The sequence below is a fragment of the Lithobates pipiens genome, unplaced genomic scaffold, assembly GCF_037356315.1.
Source record: "Lithobates pipiens isolate NorthernLeopardFrog02 unplaced genomic scaffold, aLitPip1_a1.2 Scaffold_25, whole genome shotgun sequence".
Lineage (NCBI taxonomy): Eukaryota > Metazoa > Chordata > Amphibia > Anura > Ranidae > Lithobates > Lithobates pipiens.
The window spans coordinates 174,697,992-174,723,281 of NW_027507787.1; the positions used below are offsets into that span (position 1 = coordinate 174,697,992).

The 25,290-nt window shown below is 42.3% G+C and overlaps 1 protein-coding gene across 7 annotated transcripts in view; it reads right to left on the bottom strand.

Annotated features, from left to right (window-relative positions):
• Positions 1 to 9,311: 9,311 nt before the first annotated feature.
• The window catches only part of EXOC6 (exocyst complex component 6), a 458,527-nt gene continuing 442,548 nt past the window's right edge, over positions 9,312 to 25,290 (bottom strand). For all 7 annotated transcript variants that reach the window (XM_077455211.1, XM_077455209.1, XM_077455210.1 and 4 more), the window contains 2 exons: positions 17,533 to 17,645; positions 9,312 to 10,015 (listed from right to left, as the gene is read on the bottom strand). In XM_077455211.1, the coding sequence (XP_077311337.1) occupies positions 9,883 to 10,015; positions 17,533 to 17,645 (246 nt within the window). In that variant the 3' untranslated portion in view covers positions 9,312 to 9,882. The remainder of the gene's footprint in view (positions 10,016 to 17,532; positions 17,646 to 25,290) is intronic.

The following is a 25,290-nucleotide window of genomic DNA, read 5'->3' on the forward strand; positions in this document are numbered from 1 at the left end:
AGATAGAGGAGGGAGAGAGAGAGGGGAGAGAGAGAGGAGAGATGAGGGAGAGGGAGAGGAGAGATGAGGGAGAGAGAGAGGAGGGAGATAGAGGAGGGAGAGAGAGAGGGGAGAGAGAGAGAGGAGAGATGGGGGAGAGAGAGAGAGGAGAGATGAGGGAGAGAGAGAGGAGGGAGAGAGAGAGGGGGGAGGGGAGAGAGAGAGGAGAGATGAGGGAGAGAGAGAGGAGGGAGATAGAGGGGGGAGAGAGAGGAGGGAGATAGAGGAGGGAGAGAGAGAGGGGGGAGGGGAGAGAGAGAGGAGAGATGAGGGAGAGAGAGAGGAGGGAGATAGAGGGGGAGAGAGAGAGAAGGGAGATAGAGGAGGGAGGGAGAGATAGGAGGGGGAGAGAGAGAGGAGGGAGGGAGAGAGAGGGGGAGGAGGAGAGAGAGAGGGAGGAGAGAGAGAGAGGAGTGAGAGGGAGGAGAGAGAGAGAGAGAGCTACCTGCATATAGTTTTATATTGGATAGATAGAAAACAGGCATAAAGATAGATATATACAGATATGAAAGACAGGTGCCTGCATAGGGAGAAATTGAGTTTAAGTGATTTATATGAGAGAGAGGGGGGGGGGGGGGGTGGAGAGAGATATACCTGGATAGAGTTTTATATTGGATAGACAACAGGCATAGAGATATATATATAGACAGGTATGAAAGAGAGATACCAGCATAGGGAGAATGTGAGTGTGAGTGATTTATATTAGATGGATAGATAGATAGATAGATAGATAGATAGATAGATAGATAGATAGATAGATAGAAGGGATATAGAGAGAAAGATATCTGCAGAGAGTTTTATATGGGGCAGACAGAAAGATACATTTTATGTATGGGATAAATATACACACCATCACATGTTCACTGTTTATCTGACACACATGGCCATTGTATATCTATAAGAAATGATGGGCACAGTGCTGGATTTTGGCTGCACAATCATCAGAGAACAATTGGCATCATTAGACAATTCTCCAGCCTCAGTGGAGTGACATCCTACTAGTGATGTTGATGGTAGTCTGTCAGGACTGGTGCAAGGATTTTTGACACCCTAGGCGAAACCTAATTTTTCCTCCCCCCCTGACTCCACCCCCTTTGTCCTGCCCATGTATACCTCACCTTTTTAATGAAGTGCACATCTATGCAGCCTCACCATCGCCCATCCATGCAGCCTACCAGCACCCATTAATGCAGCCTCACCAGCGCCCATCAAATGCAAACTCACCAGCGCCCATCAATGCAGCCTACCAGTGCCCATAAATTAATGTTTTCTTGCTTACATTCATTCTGGAGTCGGGACACAGACAGTCCTCCACTGCGCCTCTGACACTATGTGCATACAGAGCGGTGGCTGCCTGCTGATGCTGAGACTTAGTTGCTTGCTGCAGAGAGCAGAGAGTAGGAACACCAGTGTGTGTTCTCCCTAGGCAGCTGCCTAGTTTGCCTAGTGGTAGCATAGGCCCTGAGTCTGTTGCAATTGCTGTACTCATACATTGTCAATTTCTTACACAATTGTATCAGAACTATTTGTATTGTATGCCTGTCCTTCCATGGGTACTGAAGCAGGAAGGATAGAGAGACAGGAAATAATTGGCTTATTAGTCAGAGTATTCCAACTTTTATCATGCAGAGCTGGTATTAAATCCTTTCTAAAATGAAATCTTTAGCATTTTTTAAGTAGAACACTAGTAAGATGTGAAAAAACAGTCATATATTTATGCTTAATGTAGTTTTAAACAACGAAAGTATTAGAATATTGTCTTTATTTTAGCTTCCTGTAATGTCCTGCACAGCAGCACGCAGATTGGGAGGTGGTCCAGCACTCTTTGCCATTCAAGACTATTACCTTGCGCTTTTTTGTCAGTCTAACACTGTGAACATGGTTACAGGATGGGGAGAAGGATGATGTCATCAGTGTTCTGCTTCTCCTTCACTGTCCAATTAGCAGTCAGGGGCGGGTCCTAAACAAGATTAACTGCAAGTCAGGGATCTGGTTGTGCTTTCTAGGAGGCCCACTACACATGACTGGCCAAAAAGAATTACAAATCCTTTCACAGGCAACAAAGTTCAGGTTTGCATTTCTACTGTGTATTTAGCGGTTTGGAATCGGCTTTTAAGTTCTTTGGATACACACGTGGATGTGATCAGCTTAATGTAAATAATCTCATTAATGCGTTAGAAAAAAACAGTTTCAGAGTCTAGCTTGTAATAAAAGTGAACCCTACATATGAGAAAGTATATGAAGCGTGTGGGTCAGCAAAAAGTCAGATGTTTTATCTCCATGCTTGTTCTGGGTCAGCGACTCCAAGTACTAAAGTCAGAGGGCCCCAATGAAGGCCAGGCAACTAGCATCAGTATATGAAGCAATGGAGGTCTCCATGTTTCTCCAAGGTTTACTTTAAAGCTCAAATCCAGAAAGGTTTCAAAGAGCAGGAATAAAATGGTACTCTAAAGTTGCATGAGCATGCGGGTGTATACCCAATCCCTGTACACTGATGTTCAATACATACCGTGCATTTCTAGCTCACTGTGCAGATTGAAAATCCAAATAATGCTGCTTTTGTGTCCTTCTGTACCAAGGAATACATATCGTAATATGTCACGGAACAATAAAAAATAATAAAAAGACAAACAATAATGTGACAAGAACCACGATTGCTCACTAAGGAATGAAATGTACGTATGAAATAAAGCGGCAGGTCATTGTTCATCGTTCTGTAAGAACAAGGGAGGTAGCATACATGGGGTATTTATTACTGGGCTCTGCATTCCAATCATCAGCTTATGAAATTGAGTCCAAAAACATTCGAGAAAATCACATTTTTATTTTAGGAGTGCTGCTGCTTAGCATGTTCAGATGCTGGAGCATAAACGCCACAGCAAACCGCGCTTTTGGTAAATTCACTGCATGTACTATGTACCTGTGCGCATGTCTCCGCAAGGCATCTAGGGACATTAGTAAGGACCATGAGGATATGATTTGACTGCCTGTGCAATCGATGAGCCACTCTACACGGGTAGGCTTTATTAGTCACTTAAGCCCCGGACCAATTTGCAGCCAAAGGACCAGGCCCCTTTTTGCGATTCGGCACTGCGTCGCTTTAACTGACAATTGCGCGGTTGTGCGACGTGGCTCCCAGACAAAATTGGCGTCCTTTTTTTCTCACAAATAGAGCTTTCTTTTGGTGCTATTTGATCACCTCTGCGGTTTTTATTTTTTGCGCTATAAACAAAAATAGAGCGACAATTTTGAAAAAAAATGCAATATTTTTTACTTTTTGCTATAATAAATATCCCCAAAAAATATATATATGAAAACTTTTTTTTCCTCAGTTTAGGCCAATACGTATTCTTCTACATATTTTTGGTAAAAAAAAATCGCAATTATTGATTGGTTTGTGCAAAAGTTATAGCGTTTACAAAATAGGGGATATTTTTATAGTATTTGTATTAATATTTTTTTTTTAATAGTAATGGTGGCGGTCAGCGATTTTTATTGTGACTGCGGGTGCATGGCGGACGCATCGGACATTTTTGGGACCATTGTCATTTATACAGCAATCAGTGCTATTTAAATGCACTGATTCCTGTGTAAATGACCCTGGCAGTAAAGGGGTTAACCACTAGGGGGCGGGGAGGGGTTAAGTGTGACGTGTGTGTTTTATTTTACTGTTGGGGGTGTGGCTTGGCATGTGATGTCACTGATCGTCTTTCCCTTTAACAGGGAACAGACAATCAGTGACAGCCACACTAGGAAGCACGGGGAGAGGTTTGTTTACACAGACCTCTCCTCGTTCTTCAGCTCTGTGACCCGATCGCGGGTCACCAGCGGCGATCGGGGTCCGCAGGTCCCGCGGCCACGGTGCTCAGGACCGGGTCGCAACCGCGCCGCAGGTGGCGCGCACGCGACTGCCGGCTGGGCACTTAAAGTACGTTGATGTGCCCAGCTGTGCCATTCTGCCCATGTAAATGCAATTGCAATGCAATTCATTCTGGGGTGATTTACTAAAAGCAAAACAGACTGTGCACTTTGCAAGTGCAGTTGCTCCTGAGCTTTGTAAATGAAGGGAAGCTCTGCTGACTTTCATCATCCATGTGTGCAAGTAAAATTGCTGTATTTTTTATTTATTTCTTAGATTCTCTGCATGTGATTGGGTATTATTTGCAAAGTGAAGCTTCCCCTTTACTAAAGCAGCTGCACTTGCAAAGTGCACTATCTATTTGCTTTTAGTAAATCAGCCCCTCTTTATGTCAATTTCTAGTGATGAAGACCATGTTCCCTGGTCTATAGCTGGCCACTTGAAAGATATAGAATTTACATAAATATTACTGTAAAGTGGTTGCAAACCTGCAGACATGAAAGATGAACAAAGCATATCCCTCTATAGTGTGTGCTTGTCACAATCCAGAGCACCAAGTGTCATTTCTGTCTGCTGTCTCCTTCCCCTGCTATAAGCACAAGTCACTTCTGATGAATTTTCCTGACACCAAGAAAAAAATGGTGACGGGGAGGGAGCTCGTTTCTATTCAGAGCCGGAGAGATCTTGTGTAAATTCTGCACTTTGAATAGATGTAGGGGAAAGATGGCTATAGATAAACAGGTACAACTTATGTAAGAGGATTTGTTTAATCTCATGATCATGTATCACCTGAGGTCAGTCACTTCACTGGGTATATGTAAGGGTTTACAACCACTTTAAGGGCACCTTTAGGCACTTTGCATTGTGGTACATGTGCCAACATACATTACACAAGCTGCTGCACTGCGATGCCATTAGTTCCATACAGGGCTGGTGCAAGGATTTTTGACACCCTAGGGCAGTGATGGCGATCTGGCACCCCAGATGTTTTGGAACTACATTTCCCATGATGCTCATGCACTCTGCAGTGTAGTGGAGCATCATGGGAAATGTAGTTTCAAAACATCAGGAGTGCCAAGGTTCGCCATCACTGCCCTAGGGGATGCCTCATTTTGCTGCACCCTTGGCTCCACCCCTGACTCCACCCCCTTTGCCCTGCCCATGTATAGCCAATATTTTTAACGAAGCACCCATCAAACACAGCGTCACCAGTGCCCATCAATGAATGTTTGCTGGCGTCCATTTATTCGGGAGTTGGGACACAGACACAGTCATCCGCTGCCACTACGCCTCAGACACTATGTGCTAACGGAGTGGCAGCTGCCTGCAGATGCTGAGACTTAGTTGCTTGCTGCAGAGAGAAGAGAGTAGGAACACCAGTGGCCGAATGCCCTAGGCAGCAGTGCGCCTTAGGCGGCTGCCTAGTTTGCCTAGTGGCAGCACCAGCCCTGGTTCCATATGTCACTCCAACCTACCAAGGCTTTGCATGGCAATGCACCATAGCATGTTGCATTGCCCATTTAGTGGCACATCTGTTTTGAAATTTTATTCCATTGGCAGCCTATTATTTTCAATGGGCTGCCTTAACACAGCACACACTGCAAAAATGTAAATGGCCCCTCAATAAATCGAATATTTATGTGATAGCACTTTATAGAGATCCTAGCTGTTACTGTGACATTGTCCTAGCCTCCATTGTATGACACTGATGAAAAGAGTTAACTGTCGGCCTCTTATCAGGGGAGTGGAGACTGGAGGCACACTGCCCGGGTCCCTGTTCATGCAGTAAACTTCCTGGACCACGGGCATGTGAGCTCAATCAATATACATGTCTTTCTACATTCCCAGCATTATCGGTGGCAGCACAAACATGAAATACACTTGCTCATAATTTATAGCGCCATCAGTATAAATCTCTTTGGAGTTGGAGTCCACTCTCTGATAATTTACGGCTTCAAATGTATCTCCCATGAAGGACAATTCCCCAGACCACAAACTGCAATAAAAGCAGAGTAGCTGGCCCTGCACACCACTAAGGAACGCACACTCATCTGCCAACTGCCATTTGGAAAGCCACCAAAGCCAATACTGGAGTAACGCTAAGTGATCGGAGCAGGTTTTATCGAGAACAAAAGAGGAGCATTACATCAAAATCCAGCTTGTCAATAAGGCCGAAGCAGTTATTTCTCTGAAGACTGAACAGAAGCTGACTTTAGAAGAAGCCACTTCTACGCTTGGACTATCTCAGGACTTCCATGGATTGAGGGACTGCAAGTCTCAGCATGTGTGCCAACCTGTAACAAAGATCGCAATAGGACCATACCACCTTTGGGTCAAAATTAAAAAATATGCTGTTGAGATTTTTTAACAATGTTGAAATTTACACGATTTAAACAGGTGTGCCCAGATAATTGACTGAAATGCGCATGGTGTTTTATGTTTTAAGTCCACTTAATTTGCCATAATGCATGAATTACACATCCGGCCTTAATATAATGCAATTGTGCAAGAGATTTTATCTATACAATTATAGACGAGTCAGAATGCAGTCAAAATGTACAATACTGCATATAGTCTACAGCACGGTTATACTGGCACAATCTGCACTCCATTCTCTCCCACACTTTAACTTACAGCATACAGTGTGCAATCTTGTTACATTTGAATCCTATCCTCTTTATATATTAATTATCATTTTGATTATAAGCTGATTTTTAAGGATACTGGTGTTGATTTATTAAAGAAGTGACGACTGTTCACCTAAACCTGTGGTCTCCAAACTGTGGCCTTTTCTTGCCTTTATATGACCCTTGGGGAACTATTCCTCCCACTGATATGAAGCTCTATTTATTCCACTGATAAGGCACTCTTCCTCCCACTGACACCAAGAATTGGACACTATTCCTCCCACTGACACCAACAATTGGGCACTATTCCTCCCACTGACACCAACAATGGGGCACCATTTCTTCCACTGACACCAACAATTGGGCACTCTTCCTTCCACTGACATCAACAATTGGACACTATTCCTCCAAATGACACCAACAATGGGGCACCATTTTTTCCACTGACACCAACAATTGGGCACTCTTCCTCCCACTGACATCAACAATTGGACACTATTCCTCCCACTGACACCAACAATGGGGCACCATTTCTTCCACTGACACCAATTGGGCACTATTCTTCCCACTGACACCAACAATTGGGCACCATTCCTTCCACTGACATCAACAATTAGGCATGATTCCTCCCACTGAAACCAATAATGGGGCACCATTTCTTTCACTGACTCCAGCAATCGGGTGCTAATCCCCCCACTGACACCAACAAGGGGGAACAAATTCATACACTGGCACCAACAAGAAGGAACCATTTCTTACACTGAGACCAACAAGGGAGCAGTATTTTTTCCATGGACACCAACGATGTGGACCTATTCCTCTTCCACTGATCACAGGTGCTATGACATTGCTTTTACTGTCACTACCACCAAGTCTGAGGCATAGTTTGCTCCCACTGATGCTGGGGCATTTTGTACTCCCACTGGCCACAGTCTGGCACCCTAAAAGTGTGAATAACAGTAAACTGGCCCTTTGTTTAGAAAGTTTGGAGATCATTGACTTAGAGAGTCTTCACCTTGCAAAGCAAATGTTCACTGAGTTTAGTAAATAAGGTGAAGTCATGTTCTTTTCCACTAATCAGTCCTGTGCTAGCAAAAAATGTTTTTCTTTTTAATTTCTCTTAAACCTGGTTGGGGTATTGAAAGTGAGCACAGGTTTGCAAACAATAACTTTCCTAAGGCTTGGTTCACACTACTGTGATTCGATTTTTGACTCAGTTTGCAGAACGATTATGTAGTGCAACTTTATGTTTCAGATGTGGTTTGTATATTCTATGGAGCTAAATTGCACTGTAAATCCTACAAAAGTAGCACAGGGCCCTTTCCGAAAGTCACATCGCAGTTTCATTGATGTGAACAGGCACCATTGGAAGCAGTTATTTCCGTTGTCATGCATCTCAGTGCGACCCAAGTCACCTCTAAAATCTCATCAGTGTGAACCAAGCCTAAGTGAACAACTTCTAAATGATTTCTAATTGAATAGCAGGATCCATCATTTATATCCATAGATTATAAGTAAGGTGAAAAAGCAGGTACATGGGACACTACTCTAGCAGCTAGCCTTGCATTCAATGAAAATGCCAAGTGTAGTACTTGTATTGAAACTAGGAAACTTAACTGGTCATGCTTCCAGTGTAGGCTATGAGACTTACAACAAAACTTGCCGAGATGTTATCCAAAGGGTCTAGAACACGTGTCAAACACAAGGCCGGGGGCCAAAACTAGCCCTCCAGGCCTTTTAATGTGGCCCTCTCACCTCTCCTGTGGCATCCCCCTCCTATCTGCCCCCCCTTGTCCAAGCAGTCGGGAGCAGATAGGAGGACAGAATACCTCCACCAAATCCTTCACTTCTCCGTGCAGCCTCATCTCCACCTCACCTGGTCTCAGTATCTCAGCTTCTTCCCGGCAGTAGCACAAGGCAAAGAGGGTGCACTGTGATGTAAGGGATGGTGATTGTTGATGGTGGGAGTGCTCCAGATAGCTAGCATCTAGTCTTACATATACAACCAGCCCTTACAGGGCAGCCATAATGACACCCATGGTCTAGGATAATGGGATACCTTGCAAGCAAAAAAAAGAAAGTGGTCCCTGGTGTCATCTTGCAGACCCTGTATGATTGGTAAGAGCAGCCTCCACCAAGACTCCACCCAGGCCATGCCCCCCATTGCATCTGGTCGTTCACAGGGCATAGTCATGGCTAAGCCCCATGGGTGGGCCGAAACGCGTCGGGGCATGACCTGGATGGAGTCTGGGCTGAGGCTGCTCTTCCAATTCACACAGGGTCTTGCGAGATATATGGCAATCAGGATCACTTATTTTCCCTCATTTGCATCTACTGAGCTGAGCTGAGCCCTTTCCTTGTCTGCACTCACAGTGGTCATTAGCGGGTGAGGACTAACAGGAGTCTGGGGCGGCAACCCTCATTCTTGTATGGGTTTATAGTGGGATACTTTTTTTTGGCCTTGGTTACATATAGAGCTTTGATTACACATATAAAGCAGTGTTCTTTTTGGTTTATTATATTTTTCGCCTTAAAAAATTAGAAAAATTAAGAATTTATAAAAAAAGAAAATGACGTGTTTAAATTTAGTGAAATTTGAATTGCATCAGCTTCTGGAATGTAAACATGAAATACATGAACTCACTTTCTTTTATTTTTAAATTTGTGCTGAAAGAATAAAAATCCAGTTAAGTGTAACATGGTTAGTTTTTCTATCATTTTCTCTGTGAGGCTAAGCGTTTTCTATTCTATAATAAGTGATTATTACAAAAAACAAACATACAGGGTTTTGTCAACATTCTTTTTTTTTATTCCCAAAAGAGAATAAAATCCATTATTTACAGGTATAGTTGAAAATCACAACCCTGAGAACCAAGAATATAATAAAAGTGGATAATGGCAGCCACGTGCTCAGATCGGAAGACATGTCCATTTGGAGGCCATTGATCCAAGTCTACAAGATAATGCCACACCGTGTCCGGTACCAATGCTTGCAGACAGTTCATCTCAATGACCAGCTCTGCCCTCGTCATGGCACTGAGGTCACATGACTCAGAAATCCCAGCAAGAAACGCCCTAGAAAAGTGGCAGCCTTTAGCAGCAATATTTAAAATACAATATTCATGATCCGTTCTTTATATGTACACTTCAGTGACTTGAATTACCTGGGCAATGCTGAACCACTTCTGTGCAATGTATAAAACATATTCTTAAAACCTAAAAACATGGTATCTCCCCACCCAAGCTAGCCAGCCTCTGATCTCCCTTCTTTACGCAGCATAATGGTAAGGACAGAAGCAAAGAGATGTGCTGATTGGGATATTTCCATATGTACACTATGCAGGAGAAGGACCATCACTACGAGTGCTGTGACATCCCATTCACCAAACTTCTAAGCTGCTTCACCACGGTGTCAATTAACTTCTGTCTGTCCCGATCATTCTTCTTGAACTGGGCGAATATATTATTCTTCTTGTTGACGTCCTTCATCCTAGGGGAAGTAAAGAAAAAAGTGAAAGCTTTCATTCCATGCCCCACACGAGACTCTTGGCTGTGGCAGACATTTTAGCATGCCCTGGCATTCAGTGGCCAGCAGGGAATAGTTGTTCCGCCTCAACTGGGGAGATGAAAGTTGCCTAAACCTGCCACATGCAATAAACTACAGGGCAACCATAACTTTGTTGAAGTCTGACCTGTAGGCACAATCCTATGGTCCCAGGCTATAAAAAAGGGGTATGTCTCATACACATGGGCCGAATGTCGGGAAAAAAAACATCCGGTTAAAAAAAAAAAAAGTCCGACATTCGTCCCATGTGCATGTCGGTCTGTTCGGCCGGCTTCTGTCAGATGTGCATGCTGGAAAACCAGCATCCGACGACTCCCGATCAGCGCTCTCAGCCAATGGCAGAGATTGCTGATTGGAGTGTTCTGGCGGGGAGCTGCCCCCCTGACAGAACATAACAGCTCAGCAATGGAGATGGCTGAACTAAGAGCTGACAGTTTTTATTAGTGTGTACCCAGCTTACAGGAAGAGAGAGCCACAAGTTTTTAAAGTGGTTCTAAAGGCAGAAGACTTTTTATATCTTAATGTTCTATACATTAAGATAAAAAAAACCTTCTGTGTGCAGCAGCCTCCTAATACCTGAGCCCCATCTCGATCCAGGGATGTTGCGTGAGAGCCTAAACTGTCCAGGATTGGCTGAGAAACCATCAATCAAAATCAGTGAGCCAATCAAGACAGGGGGCTGCGCCGAGCCGTGGCTCCATCTCTGAATAGACACACAGAGCAGCAGCTTCCCTCGGGTATCCCCATAGCAAGCTGCTTGCTGTGGGGGCACTCGGCAGGAGAGAGGGACCAGAAGCTCTGGTGAGGGACCCAAGAAGAGGAAGATCTGGGCCGTTCTGTGCTAAACCACTGCACAGAGCAGGTGAGTATAACATATTTGTTATTTTTAAACTAAAAAAGACAAGACTAATATCACTGTAATAAGCTCAGGATGGATTTTTTTAGTCTTGAAAAAAGATCAGTAGGTAAAAGTCAAAGCGTTTTCGGGGCTCGCAACTCCCCCTTTTATCACAGCTAACAGACAAAACAATGTAAAACTATAACAAAATTAGTAGTGGATAATATATATATATATATATATATATATATATATATATATATATATATATATACACTAAAAGGATACACAAGCAGAGCAATCAGTAAGAAAAGTATACATACTGTACAGCTTAGAAAGCAAATCAATATTACATGCCTTCCATAATATAAATAAATACATGTGAAAATAAGAACAGCGAAGGCAACAGTGAAAAAAATCAACAATTATATACTGTATTGCATGTCGTAAAAAACATAGGTTTTATAACAGGCTAAACATTTACTACTTTTAGATCCATCTATTGATAATGTTTTATGTTGTTATATCTCATAGCCCTGATGAAGCACGAGTTGTGAATCTCTGAAACACATTGGATTTACCTACTGATCTCGTATCAAGACTAATAAATCTATGGTGTACTTATTCTAAATGTTTGGCATTCTCTTTCGTTACACTGTTTTTGGGCTGTTGTGTGGACCTACAGAGATACCTCATATGATAAAAAAGTATGATAAGGGTCAAGCGTTCTGCCAACACTCAACAACAACTGCCAAGAGAGACTGGTGCAGTGTGGGCGCATTTTTATTTTTGTATCAACAATAGCACCTGGATAAGAACTTTTCAATTTGCCTGAACAATTGTATTTCGATCAGAACAGATAGCTGGACCTCTCTGAATCTCCTATACACACAGGGGGTTGCCTGACCTGGCTGGTTATAAATGGTAATCTCAAGTCTATGGGTGGCTTAAGTGTAGGAATAACTGGAAAATAATATCGATATACACTGCAATTAGGGATATTCAAAGGCAGTCAAAATAGGCCAAAAATGTTGCTTGCAGTAACTGGGAAGTACTTGCCCTTAAACCTTTTTCAACATGCTAAAAACCCTCTGACAAATCAGTAACTGCTCCCTTTTCTCTATAGACAAGGGGAATGATCCACTCTCAAGCAAGTGTTGCTGTTAAATGTTGCACAAGTTGGATTTAAAAGTCGTAGAAGATCCACAATTAAAACAGACAAAATCTGCCCAACTATATCCTTCTTGACTGGGAATACAAAAATCCAAAACCAAAGCAGGAAGCCGTGTGGCTCTCTAGGTGCAGTGGAACTCTTCATTTCCATCACACCGCATCACAAATTAGGTGGGCCATAGAAGATGTAGACCATAAATAAATGGTAGTTTTTGTACACCTTCGGATGTGGTCCTGATACTCACTGTTAACCAACGTACTGTATCTATTATATGGAATACTATAGGTTCTGATCACATATTCCAGATAACAGCAACCATTATTCTATATAAAATAGTACACAAGATCATTGTTTTTGGGAAACACAAACACAGAGGTCCTCAAAACCAGTTAAAAAAAGCCAGCAAATATATATATACTTTAAAAATAAAATACAATAAAACTTTTATACATAGTTAAAAGGTTTGGCACACAAAAATGATATTTAAGTTCTCTTGTAGATTCTGCACCATGATGTAGTCCCTGCCCACCCTACACACATTTTCTGCTGTTTTCTTATTATGTGATATATGATTAGGTTGGTCACCAACTTCTTCTTGTCTAAAAAATTACATTTTAAAATGCAAAAAAAAAAAAGAGGATAAATTAAACATAAATATAGAGCGGTGCTGTAAGCAACTTGGGTCCTTTCCCCTTCATCAAACAGCTATATTCACAGCTTTATAAAGGGGAACCTACTTCGAAACAATGCTTTTTCAACACACTTATGCACATTGCCACAACTGAGTGTGCTGTTGTCAGTTATTTTCCTACCCTTCCTGTGGCTACACATCAGAAATCAAACAGGGGTAGACTCACCCATTAAAGTGGAGCTCCAGGCTGCTTCAAATTATTTTTTTTAAAAGTCAGCAGCTACAAATACTGTAGCTGCTGACTTTTAATAATAGTGCACTTACCTGTCCACGAGTTCAGTATTGTCCTCACTCATTTTTCAATTGGCTCTTGGGTGCTGCCGTCGCATTCTCAGCTAAGTATAACTGGCAGTGAAGCCTTGCCACTTCACAGCCAGTCCCCTACTGCGCATGCGTGAATCGTGCCATGCTAAGTAAATGGTCCCGGCTGCAGGGGAAGGAGGAGGGGCTAAGCTTCTGGCTAAGTTTGTAGGGGCAAACTCAGATGGAAGTAGGAGAAGGTACCTGTCAAAACTAGGTACTCAATCCCCCTCAAAATGTGCCAAATGTGGCAGCTGAAGGGGGGGGGGGGGGGAGGCAAGCAGAGCTTCCTCTTTTGGGTGGAGCTCTGCTTTAAAATCCATGAGAATCCTACATTAATCCGAACTGAGGAAAGTAGCTAAATTAATAAATAATTACACCCCCCCCCCCCCACCAATACATAATCAAATGCTTGTTTTGTCTTCCACTTCGGCAGTTGTGTTTTTAAATGACTGCTCCCATATAGCCACTCTCCCTCACCAGTCTTCAACCAGTCTTGGCACTAACGTCACCACGTATAATGCAGCACCGTTAATCCTGAATTGTATGTGATCTACACTGCACCAAAGCTAAGGGAAAAGGGGTAAGGAGTTGGCATATTTATTCATTTGCTACTTCCTGGAATTCAGCTTTAAAGAATCTAGGTGCAATATTATATCTAATATTATATCTATAAACCATAGGCTAAAGAAATGTCACTCATGTTTAGTATTTATGTCACTGGGCTCATTAATGATGAAATATGAAAGTGTGTAATGCACTAGAGGTAACCTTAATTACATATGAAGAACATGCATACACACTCTGGACACCAGGGATCAGTCCTGAATGGCAGGTATATTTCCCCACTATTTGGGTTGTTCTCCCTTTAAGGGAGACAGTTAAAAGAGTAGTACTCAGGGGTTCTTCACTCATGCAGGGTTTTGGGGTAGTCCAGCTGGAGAGGATAGAACTGATTTTCAGTACTCTCTGGATTGTCCTCATTAGGGAGGGAGCGGTTCCTCCTAAGCAGGGTAGGACTTTAGTTTATTAGTAATATGGTGTATTACTTACCCTATTTCTTGCTTCAGTGTTGTAGTTGTTCTCTTCTGCCCTTATCTGTGGGCTATGAGCAGTCCCTCTGTGTCATCATGCACAGTGCAGGCAGACAAGAGGTGAGCTTGCAACCATGGTCTGAAGCACCTTAGAGAGGTCACTGCACTGGGCGGGCTGCATGAGCCAGGAATAAGGTAAATATTACGCCTTATCCCTGGGCCCCTAGACTAAACAAACAAGGGTCAAACATATGACCGTGATCTCTTTCCTGCTTCCTTATTTTTGCTATAATAACCATTGTTATTCACAACATACAGTGGATATAAAAAGTCTACATACCCCTATTAAAATGTCAGGTTTCTGTGATGTAAAAAAATGAGACAAGATAAATCATTTCAGAACTTTTTCTACCTTTAATGTGACCTATAAACTGTACAACTCAGTTGAACAACAAACTGAAATCTTTTAGGTGGATTGAAGTAAAAATAAAAAAATTAAATAATATGGTTGCATAAGTGTGCACACCCTAAACTAATACTTTATTGAAGCACCTTTTGATTTTTATTACAGCACTCAGTCTTTTTGGGTATGAGTCTATCAGCATGGCACATCTTGACTTGGCAATATTTGCCCGCTCTTGCAAAAACACTCCAAATCTGACAGACTGCGGGGCATCTCCTGTGCACAGCCCTCTTCAGATCACCCCATAGATTTTTGATAGGATTCAGGTCTGGGCTCTGGCTGGGCTTCAATCTTCTTCTGTTAAAGCTATTCCCTTGCTGATTTGGATGTATTCTTTGGGTTGTTGTCATGCTGAAAGATGAAGTTCCTTGCCAATATTGACAAGTATTTGGAACTGTTCATAATTTCCTCTACCTTGGCTAAGACCCATGTTCCAGTTTAAGAAAAACAGCCCCAAAGTATGATGCTGCCCCCACCATGCTTCACTGTGGGTATGGTGTTCCTTTGGTGATGTGCAGTGTTATTTTTGTGACAAAAATATCTTTTTGGAATTATGGCCAAGAAGTTTAACCTTGGTTTCCTCAGACCATGACACGTTTTCCCACATGCTTTTGGGAGACTTCAAATGTGTTTTTGCAAAATTTTGCTGAGTTTGGATGTTTTTCTTTTCTCTTGCCACTCTACCCCATAGCCCAGGCATATGAAGAATACGGGATATGGTTGTCACATGTACCACACAGCCAGTACTTGCCAGATATTCCTGCAGCTCCTTTAACCACTTGCTTACTGGGCACTTAAACCCCCCTCAGTCCCAGACCAATTTTCAGCTTTCAGCGCTGATGCACTTTGAGTGACAATTACGCGGTCATACAACACTGTACCCAAATGAATTTTTTATCATTTTTTTCCCACAAATAGAGCTTTCTTTTGGTGGTATTTAGTTACAGCTCGGAGTTTTATTTTTTGCTAAACAAACAAAAAAAGATGCAAAAAAAAAAAAAATCATGTTTTAATAGTTTGTTATAAAATTTTGCAAACGGGTCATTTTTCTCCTTCATTGAAGTGCGCTGATTAGGCGGCACTGATAGGCTGCATTGGTGGGCACTGATGGGCTGCATTGGTGGGCACTGATGGGCTGCATTGGTGGGCACTGATAGGCTGCACTGGTGGGCACTGATAGGCATAGTTAAGGCGGCACTAATAGGCACAGATAAGGCGGCACCGATGGGCACCGATGGGCACAGATAAGGCGGCACTGATGGGCAAAGATGGGCACAGATAAGATGGCACGGATGGGTGGCACGGATAAGTGGCACGGATGGGTGGCACGGATGGGCACTGATAGGTACCACAGATAGATGGGACTGATGGGCACTGATAGGTGGCACTGATAGGTGGCTCTGATAGGTGGCACTGCTGGGCACTGATGGGCGGCACTGCTGGGCACTGATGGGCGGCACTGCTGGGCACTGATGGGCGGCACTGGGGTGCAGCACCTGAGGCAGATTTTGGGTGGCACTGCTGGGTGGCACTGCTGGGTGGCACTGTGGGCACTGCTGGGTGGCACTGTGGGCACTATGGGCACTGCTGGGTGGCACTGACAGGGGGGCACTTACTTTATTTCAGGATGGCACTGCGGGTGGCAGGTGGGCACTGGCAGGGGGCAGGTGTCCGTTTAAATTGCTGGCCGTGATCGGGACTGATGTCCCGAACACGGCCGCCGGCGATCGGCTTTTTTTTTTTCTCCTCGCGCTGTCAGCGCGAGGAGGAATACTAGCCGATTACCGGCTCCGTTTTATCACATGATCAGCTGTCATTGGCTGACAGCTGATCACGTGATAAGGGGTCGGGATCGACCCCTTACACGGATCGGTGATCAGGCGAGTCTCACGGACTCGCCGATCACAGAGCGCGCCGCGCGCGCCCCTCAGGGGGCGCGCAGGCCGCTCGTAACCGGGACTACGTCAATAGACGTAGTCCCGAAAATGTGGGTCCGCGCTATTGCCGTCATTTTGCAATAGCGCGGATCCCAAGTGGTTAATGTTACTGTAGGCCTCTTGGCAGCTTCCCTGACCAGTTTTCTTCTTGTGTTGTCATCAATTTTGGATGAACGTCCAGCTCTTGGTAATGTCACTGTTGTGCCATATTTTCTCCACTTGATGATGACTGTCATCACTGTGTTCCATGGTACCATTCTCCTGACTGATATCTTTTAACATTGAGAATCCTCTGATGCTTTGGAAGCTCTCTGCGGACCATGGCTTTTGTTGTAGGATGCGACTAAGATAATGTCAGGGAAGACCTACTAGAACAGCTGAACCTTATTTTGGGTTAATCAGAGGCACTTCAAATAATAGCAGGTGTGTACTGACTCCTATTTAACATGAGTTTGAGTGTGATTGCTTAATTCTGAACACATCTACATCCCCAGTTATAAGAGGGTGTGCACACTTATGCAACCATATTATTTTAGTTTTAAATTTTTACTTCCCTCAACCTAAAATATTTCAGTTTGTTGTTCAACTGAGTTGTACAGTTTATAGGTCACATTAAAGGTGGACAATAAGTTCTGAAATGATCTATCTTTGTCTCATTTTTTTTTATATTACAGAAGCCTGACACGTTACCAGGAGTGTGTAGACTTTTTATATCCACTGTAACTACTACTGCCAGAACACGGTGAACTCTTGTATCCGTCCTACTTTTTAATTGTATGCTCAATTAGATGGCACTTCTTGTTTCTGTTGCCCCCATATGTGAAACATTTTTTTTTTTACACATTTTTTTATTAAACAGTGTTTATGCAATAGGAGTACATAACCTGTAGCAGAATATGTAATTTCAAGGGACATGTGTTCTTACATTGACAGTGTTACACAGGACATTGGAACAATATGTCCCATCAGTTATTAAAATATCTACTTGCAGAGCTATATACTCACTTCTCCAGCAGAATTAGCGCAGTACTGGGATTCACCCTCAGGTATTTGGAGTTGGGTTGACCATAATCAGCGAGATAAGTAGACCAATCCCAAATCATGAACAAATCAAGAAGCTAAAAGACACAAAACGTTTGTTTGCATTAGCATAACATGCATGCATGAATGGCAACTTTTGTAGAAAAGGATCTACACGGTCCAAGAATCTCCTGTATGGCAAAAAAAAGTTTTTATAAAAATTGAAGCAAAACTAAAGCCAGCCAAGGTTCATCTTATCCAAATTAAATCAAACATCTGGTAGATAAGAGCTCTACTTGTGCTCCGTTTTTCATAAATTTAGACTAACTGGGAAAGTATGTGCTACCATAGTTACTCCCTAAACTGCGTAGGACAGAGGGTGTGGTACGATGCAATTTGTGTATACACAGTACACAAATATTCATTATACACACGATAGATAGGGGTCCTGGGTTTAGCTCAGTTTATAAATCCTCTTTGTATTATTGTATTTATCTTTGGGTGCTCAAATTTTCACCTACAACCCCAAAACTGTACCATACTGATAGTCTATTTGGCTTCTATTGGATATACTCTGTTAACGACAGTAGACCACATTTATTTTTCGAGCCATGGGTGTAAATGGTCCATGTATTTGTAAAGCACGGATAAACCAGCTGATGCTATACAAATGAATAAAATATACATTACCTTTCTATGCAACTCTAGAAATTGTATTTTGAAAAGCCAAGATAATAATTTGGGAATTTAATTGCCATTCAGATTAGTGCTAAAAGCTCAAGGGACAATTGTCCAGAAGGTGGGTCTGTCCCTGGACATGAGCCATACATATAGGGCACTGTCGTCATGTTAAGTGCCATGCCATTTGTAATACAGTACTTCCGTTTTCACTGTTACTTTAGCGACAGGGTGGGGTGTGTGGAATTCCAATCTAATTTAAACCAGATCTTTACCTAGACCTAATTAAGCACATTAAAACAGTCCCTTTCAGATTATCCTCGGTGGGGAATCCGTGGCTGAGAAGCTCCAAGCTTCAGCAAGACTCCAGGGATTCCCTCCCTCCAAAACAAAATAAAATGATACCCCCTCAGCTCCCATCGTTATTGTAAGATCTGCTACAGTGGTTGTTGGTCAATATACAAGTAATCTTTTAAAAGCTAATGTGTCTGAACTAAAACAGCCAACCATTTATTAAGCTTTAAATCCGTAATCCCTTTAAGCCATTTTAAACCCACTTCCTATCCCATTTATAATTGTTTGTAACACTTAAATACCATGCTTACAAACTTACTGGGCTTCGCTACAGCTTTCCGGTACTCAGATCATCTACACAGAGATCTATACATATGCAATCAACATACAACCAAAATCAGTACTGGCAGGTGCCCCCTCTATGCAAATCATTATTTGTAAAGAATAAAAAATTCACAGTTGACCTGTGAATATATCAGGTAAGACATATAAGCTTGAATAATAAACAAAATAATTTATATATATATATATATATATATATATATATATATATATATATATATATATATATATATATATATATATATATATATATATATTTTTTTTTTTATTGCACGCATATTTAAATATTTAAACACATTAGAATATACTGTATCTCTTGTCATTGTTTATTGCTATTTCCTTTTTCTCCACCTAAAAAAGGGAATGATTCATAATTATGTGACACACAGTGAATTTGAGATTTTCCCATCAACAGGCAGGCTTATGTTGAGTATGGGCCGCCTTACAGTAGTTGGCCATTTATACTTCCATGACACATTTGTCGACCACGAACTAAAAGCTAGACAGTTCCATCTGGTGCTCCACAGTGTGACTGGCCGTTCCTGAACACAGCGCAATGTAAGTCGACATGGAAAATGCTCCAGATGAAAGGCCAGGACAAGGGGTATCAGGAGGGGCAGCCTTTTTAGGGCTGCAAAATGAGTACTGCATCCATGATCCAAATCGGAGATGGGCAACTAGCGGACCATGGCTTCTGTTTGACCGGGCTGCGGCTTTCTGTCTGCTCTGACAACTATAGCTGTCACGCTATCCTGCATCAGGCCCACTCTATTCCACCCCTCACCTCAATTACCCACAGCTGATACAAAAGATACACCATGCATGCACAACTGCCCATCCACCCCTAGCTGCTAGAAAGCAAGTGGCAATGCTTTTGCCATGCAACCTCCATTCCAACTATTGGCAGCTGGAGGGTAGTGGAGAATAGATGTGCCAAAGCAGGCAGACTAGTCCTACTACTTCATGCAGCAGCAGAAAGCAAGGGGGGTGTAGTTTAACATCTTCCTTCTGGGTGCTGGACAATCCTATCCCATCACTGCTAACTACAGCAGGCAATTTAGCAACTTTCCATGGACAATAATGAGAGAACACATAAGTACCTTAAATATAATGATACCCAGTCTTCTGACATTACCACCTAAAAGTACAATGCCACACATAAGTATGAACATTGCATTGCACATACTGATGATGTCCTACCATTTCTGCCTGAAACGGCAGGAACACCTATTAATTCTATTGTTTTGATTAGTTAAAAAAAACTGAGAACCCGTGAGGTCAAAAGAGTAATAAAACTGCCATTAATGGATTTAAGGCAACTGCACAAAATTGAAGTCCTGTGTATTTATATTGTGACCCCAATGTAAATTTTACCGCCTATCTAATTTAGCTGACGTTTAGTGTAAGGGTTATTGCTTCTCCCCTCTCTGTGTTAGGCGCACTGGGATGTAATATGTAACTCTGGAGACAAATTTATTGAAATAGGAAAGCATTCAAAGAGTGCTCTGAGCGAGGGTGGGGGTGCATCTGTCCTGTATAGGTCCTGCTGCAGAAAGACAGATTTGAGTCGACTGAATGGTGAGGCTCCTGCTGTGAGTATGTGATCAATCCTTCCATAGACACAATGGACCCCCTTCTGGTGTTTGCTGCCTTTCTCCATAAAACAGTTAGCTGTCTTTCACTGTCAATCAAACATTACAATTTTATTATTTCCTAAAATCCTTGCCCACACTGATGGCTCTTGTTTAAGAATGAAGTTCTTGCACAAACAATACAAAAAACACAGTAGCACTGAGGTTGGGAACAGGGTCCCTTCATTTATATAAATGAATGTATATAATTGCCAGCACACCATGGATCTTCAAATATCACCCAAAAGGTTTTATTCAAAGCAGTCACATCACAGCAGAAAAGTGCAATGTTTCGGGGCCGCACAGGACCCATTCGTCAGTCATATAAGTGCATACCATAGAGAATCTTCTGCTGTGATGTGACTGCTTTGAATAAAACCATTTGGTTGATATTTGAAGATCCATGGTGTACTGACAATTATATTCATTAACCTGTGAAATTTCCACTCTCCAGCACCCACTAGTCCGCTATTATTGCTTCATTTATATAAGGAAACACAACAGAGTCATTAAAAGTCCAAATTCCTGGTGGTGATCACCCTGCAGACATAGCTTTAAAATAAATCTAATGGTACAGTCTTTTCCAAACATTGGTTAGCTGTATTCATGTAATTCTTGCAATATTTGGAGGAGGATGTTTGCAATATACATGTATAAAATGTTTTTTCTTTGAGTTTGAGGGATTTGGGAAGCAAATGGTGGGGGGTAGGAGATGACATCTTTGAATAGTCTCTGCATTAATAAACATGAAATTAAAGTGGTGAAATCTTGATGTGATGGATGGAAGAACATCAGCAATAATGGTACCTCAATTCCCTGCTTTTAGTGCACAAACCATAGCAAACATGTACTAACTATAGATACCCTTTTTATATAAATTATCCTGACAAAATCCTTATGATTTTCCTTTAGCTGTTCTACTTCTAGCCAACAACATGTAAAGTAAGACAAACCTATGACGTCTTTTAAAGGCATATTGGAAAGGGCTGGTGGTGATTATTTTGACAGTCTGGCCAAGGAGGTATGGGGACATATTTGGCAATCCTTGCAGGTTAAATAGAGAAGTATGGGAATTAAAAAAACAAACAAACATGAACAGTCAACTATGCTGTGGCTTTGGTGTGAAGCAGCAGCTGTCCCACGTTGGCTCTAAGACCGAGAATTGATCACATGACTGCTGATTGATCAGTTCTTGATCTGCTCAGAGCAAAAAGCCAGTGACTCTCAGTCACCACTCTCTGCTCTGCCCCTCCAGCGCTCACTAGACCACGGGGCTGGAGAGGGGATGGGTGAATCTGGCTCTGGCTCTCATCTGCGTGCTGAGAGTCAGAGCCAGTTGGTTGAATCCCGGAAATAGCTTGCTACAAGCTGACACTGGGTCACAGAGAGAGCAAAAGTAAGTGCACGCTTGTGACCCAGAAGAAAAGCTTTGGCTATACTTCACACAATAGTTTAAGTCTTGGAGCCAAATTGTCCTTTTGTACCCTCTCCATCCAGCCCCCTATTACATTCCAAATGCCACTCAGTATAATCACTCAGTCACCTAGATGTGTGCCAACTATACTATTAATTTAGTTTTAGACCAATCATTTTCCAAACAGATGTAAGATAATGAAAGGTCATTCGAAATTGGTCAGCTCGTCAGCATAACAGCATGACATGCTGGTTAAGAGGCAATGCCATAAGAATGGCTCTAGGCAAGGTGTATAGGGGAGGTTCTGGGGACTGCCTAATCCATTTCTGTCTCTGCTGTGCTCAATCCAAATGGGAGCAACAGCAGTCCCTTATTTGCTTTTAGGGTGTACTAAGCTCAATGAGCAATGCTCCAGAGCAGTAAACCTGTGCTATGCAGTAGAAAACGTTTGGGAAGACTGAATCCATTCAGAATGGTCAAGGTGTACATTGCAGGACACAGGGTTCAGAAACTACTAAAGGCAGTCAGTGGAATGTACTGCACCAGCCTCAGTTGGAGCTACACAAAGGGACTGGTGGGTCTCAGAAGTACAGTGCATGTACTATCCCAATAAATTATTTAAAAACATGAATTTAAGCTGGAGGTTATTTCTGGCAGAAAATGTGTAAAGTATTGAACATATTATTCACACCAATACCCGCTGTGCAATATGGCCGGCTGACTTTAAATTACAACATTTTTCCCACCTTTGCACAGTGTATACCACTGCCTTGGCTCAAGCCTGATTTTAGAACTGCTAGTGAACTTAAGCTGACCATAAATTAGTAGAATTTTGTTATAAAAATTTTGTTTTAAGAGTTTGTATGATTATTTTATTGGTTAGTGGGGTCAAACTGACGTGTTTTTGACCGCAGTGAGGAGAAAGTTCAAAAAGCAGTACAGAAAAATGTTCTTGAACGAATGAATTTCTAATGTGGTTTTGGTTGGGCAAAGTTAATTCGCTCCATAATCTAAAGTTAAAAGCAAACTTTTTTAACCCCTCTCCACTGCCGCCCCCAGCTCTTAATCAAAATGCTGGGAGACAGAGGTGGCCATTCTGATCACATGACTACTGTGACTGGCTGTCATAGCAGTTACATGGTTGGAAGCTCCTGATTGTAAGTATGCATCAGGAACTTCCTGTTATATTTTAGTTACTATGCTCGGAGCATAAAAAAAATAAAAATATAAGAAAAGCAGCCCTAAAATGTTCCATAATGAAAATCAACCACTGATTTGATGAGTGATGATCTTACAGTATCTCACAAAAGTGAATACACCCCTCACATTTTTGTAAATATTTTATTATATGTTTTCAAGTGACAACACTGAAGAAATTACACTTTGCTACAATGTAAATAGTGAGTGTACCGCTTGTATAACAGTATAAATTTGCTGCCCCCTCAAAATAACTCAACACAGCCATTAATGTCTAAAACGCTGGCAACAAAAGTGAGTACACCCCTAAGTGAAAATGTCCAAATTGGGCCCAAAGTGTCAATATTTTGTGTGGCCACCATTATGTTGCACTGCCTTAGCCCTCTTGGGCATGTAGTTCACCAGCGCTGGAGTCCTCTTCCACTCCTCCATTATGATATCACGGTGCAGGTGGATGTTAGAGACCTTGTGCTCCTCCATCTTCCGTTTGAGCATTGAAAGGTTTGAACTTCTGCCCGAATCAACAATTTGACTTATTTGGGACTATTTTGGATATAAACAAATTTGTGTGCACCCTTACACTTAGGAAACATTATTTCAATGATTCAACAGATGTATCAGACACAGATGAAGGTGATTGTAATGCTACTGTCGGTTTAGGGAAGGTAAAAATGGCGCTGTTCTAGGGTGCAATGGCACATGCCCCTGTGTGACACTCAAAAAGTCCTGATTCAATAGTTCAACAATTAAATTAAAGTGTCTTGTGCTTAGCGTAAACCTAATATGTGAAAGTACCACCAATGCACATGTGCAGCAATGTGATAAACTTCTACTTAAAGTGACGGATGCTCTACAAACTGTTGTCTCAATGTAGCTCATATAAGTCAAAGAAATAAAAATTTATATAAAATCCGCAGTGCATTTTCTAAAACTTTATGTAAATAAACCCTTAGGCCGCGTACACACGGGCGGACTGTTCGCCCAACTTTGTCCGCTGAACAGTGTTTGGGCGGACAGTCCGCTCGTGTGTGGGCTTTCAGCGGACAGTTTCAGCGGACAGTTTGACGAACAAGGTTTTTCGGAAATTCCGTAAAACTGTCCGCTGAAACCTTGTTTCAGCGAACAGTCCGCTTGTGTGTAGGCTTGTTCGTCAAACAAAGTTGCGCGCATGCTCAGAAAGGATTTTCACGCCGAAAGTTATAATGCAGTGTATAGGACGTCGTATTTTTCGTCCCGTCGTACGTGCCGTTCACGTCATCGCGCACGGTTTCAGCAAACTGTTCGTTCGTCGTGTGTGGCCATGTCCGTCCATGCTAATTTTGAGCGGACTGTTTGCCGAAACTGTTTGACGGACAAAGTTGGGCGAACAGTCCGTGCGTGTGTACGCGGCCTTACATAAAGTGACTAGTGCTCTTCAAATTTGTGCCTGAATGATACTCCTATGCATCAATCTCAACAAAAATATGTTATACAGTGGGGCAAAAAAGTATTTAGTCAGCCACCAATTGTACAAGTTCTATCACTTAAAAAGATGAGAGAGGCCTGTCATTGTCATCATAGGTATACCTCAACTATGAGAGACAAAACGTGGAAACAAATCCAGACAATTACATTGTCTGATTTTTGAAAGAATTTATTTGCAAATTATGGTGGAAAATAAGTATTTGGTCACCTACAAACAAGCAAGATTTCTGGCTCTCACAGACCTGTATCTTCTTCTTTAAGAGGCTCCTCTGTCCTCCACTCATTACATGTATTAATGGCACCTGTTTGAACTTGTTATCAGTATAAAAGACACCTTGTCCACAACCTCAAACAGTCACACTCCAAACTCCACTATGGTGAAGACCAAAGAGCTGTCGAAGGACACCAGAAACAAAATTGTAGACCTGCACCAGGCTAAGAAGACTGAATCTGCAATAGGCAAACAGCTTGGTGTGAAGAAATCAACCGTTGGAGCAATAATTAGAAAATGGAAGACATACAAGACCACTGATAAGATTTCGCAAGATCTCACCCCGTGGGATCAAAATAATCACAAGAACGGTGAGAAAAAATCCCAGAACCACATGGGGGGACCTAGTGAATGACCTGCAGAGAGCTGGGACCAATGTAACAAAGGCTACCATCAGTAACACACTACGCCACCAGGGATTCAGATCCTGCACTGCCAGACGTGTCCTCCTG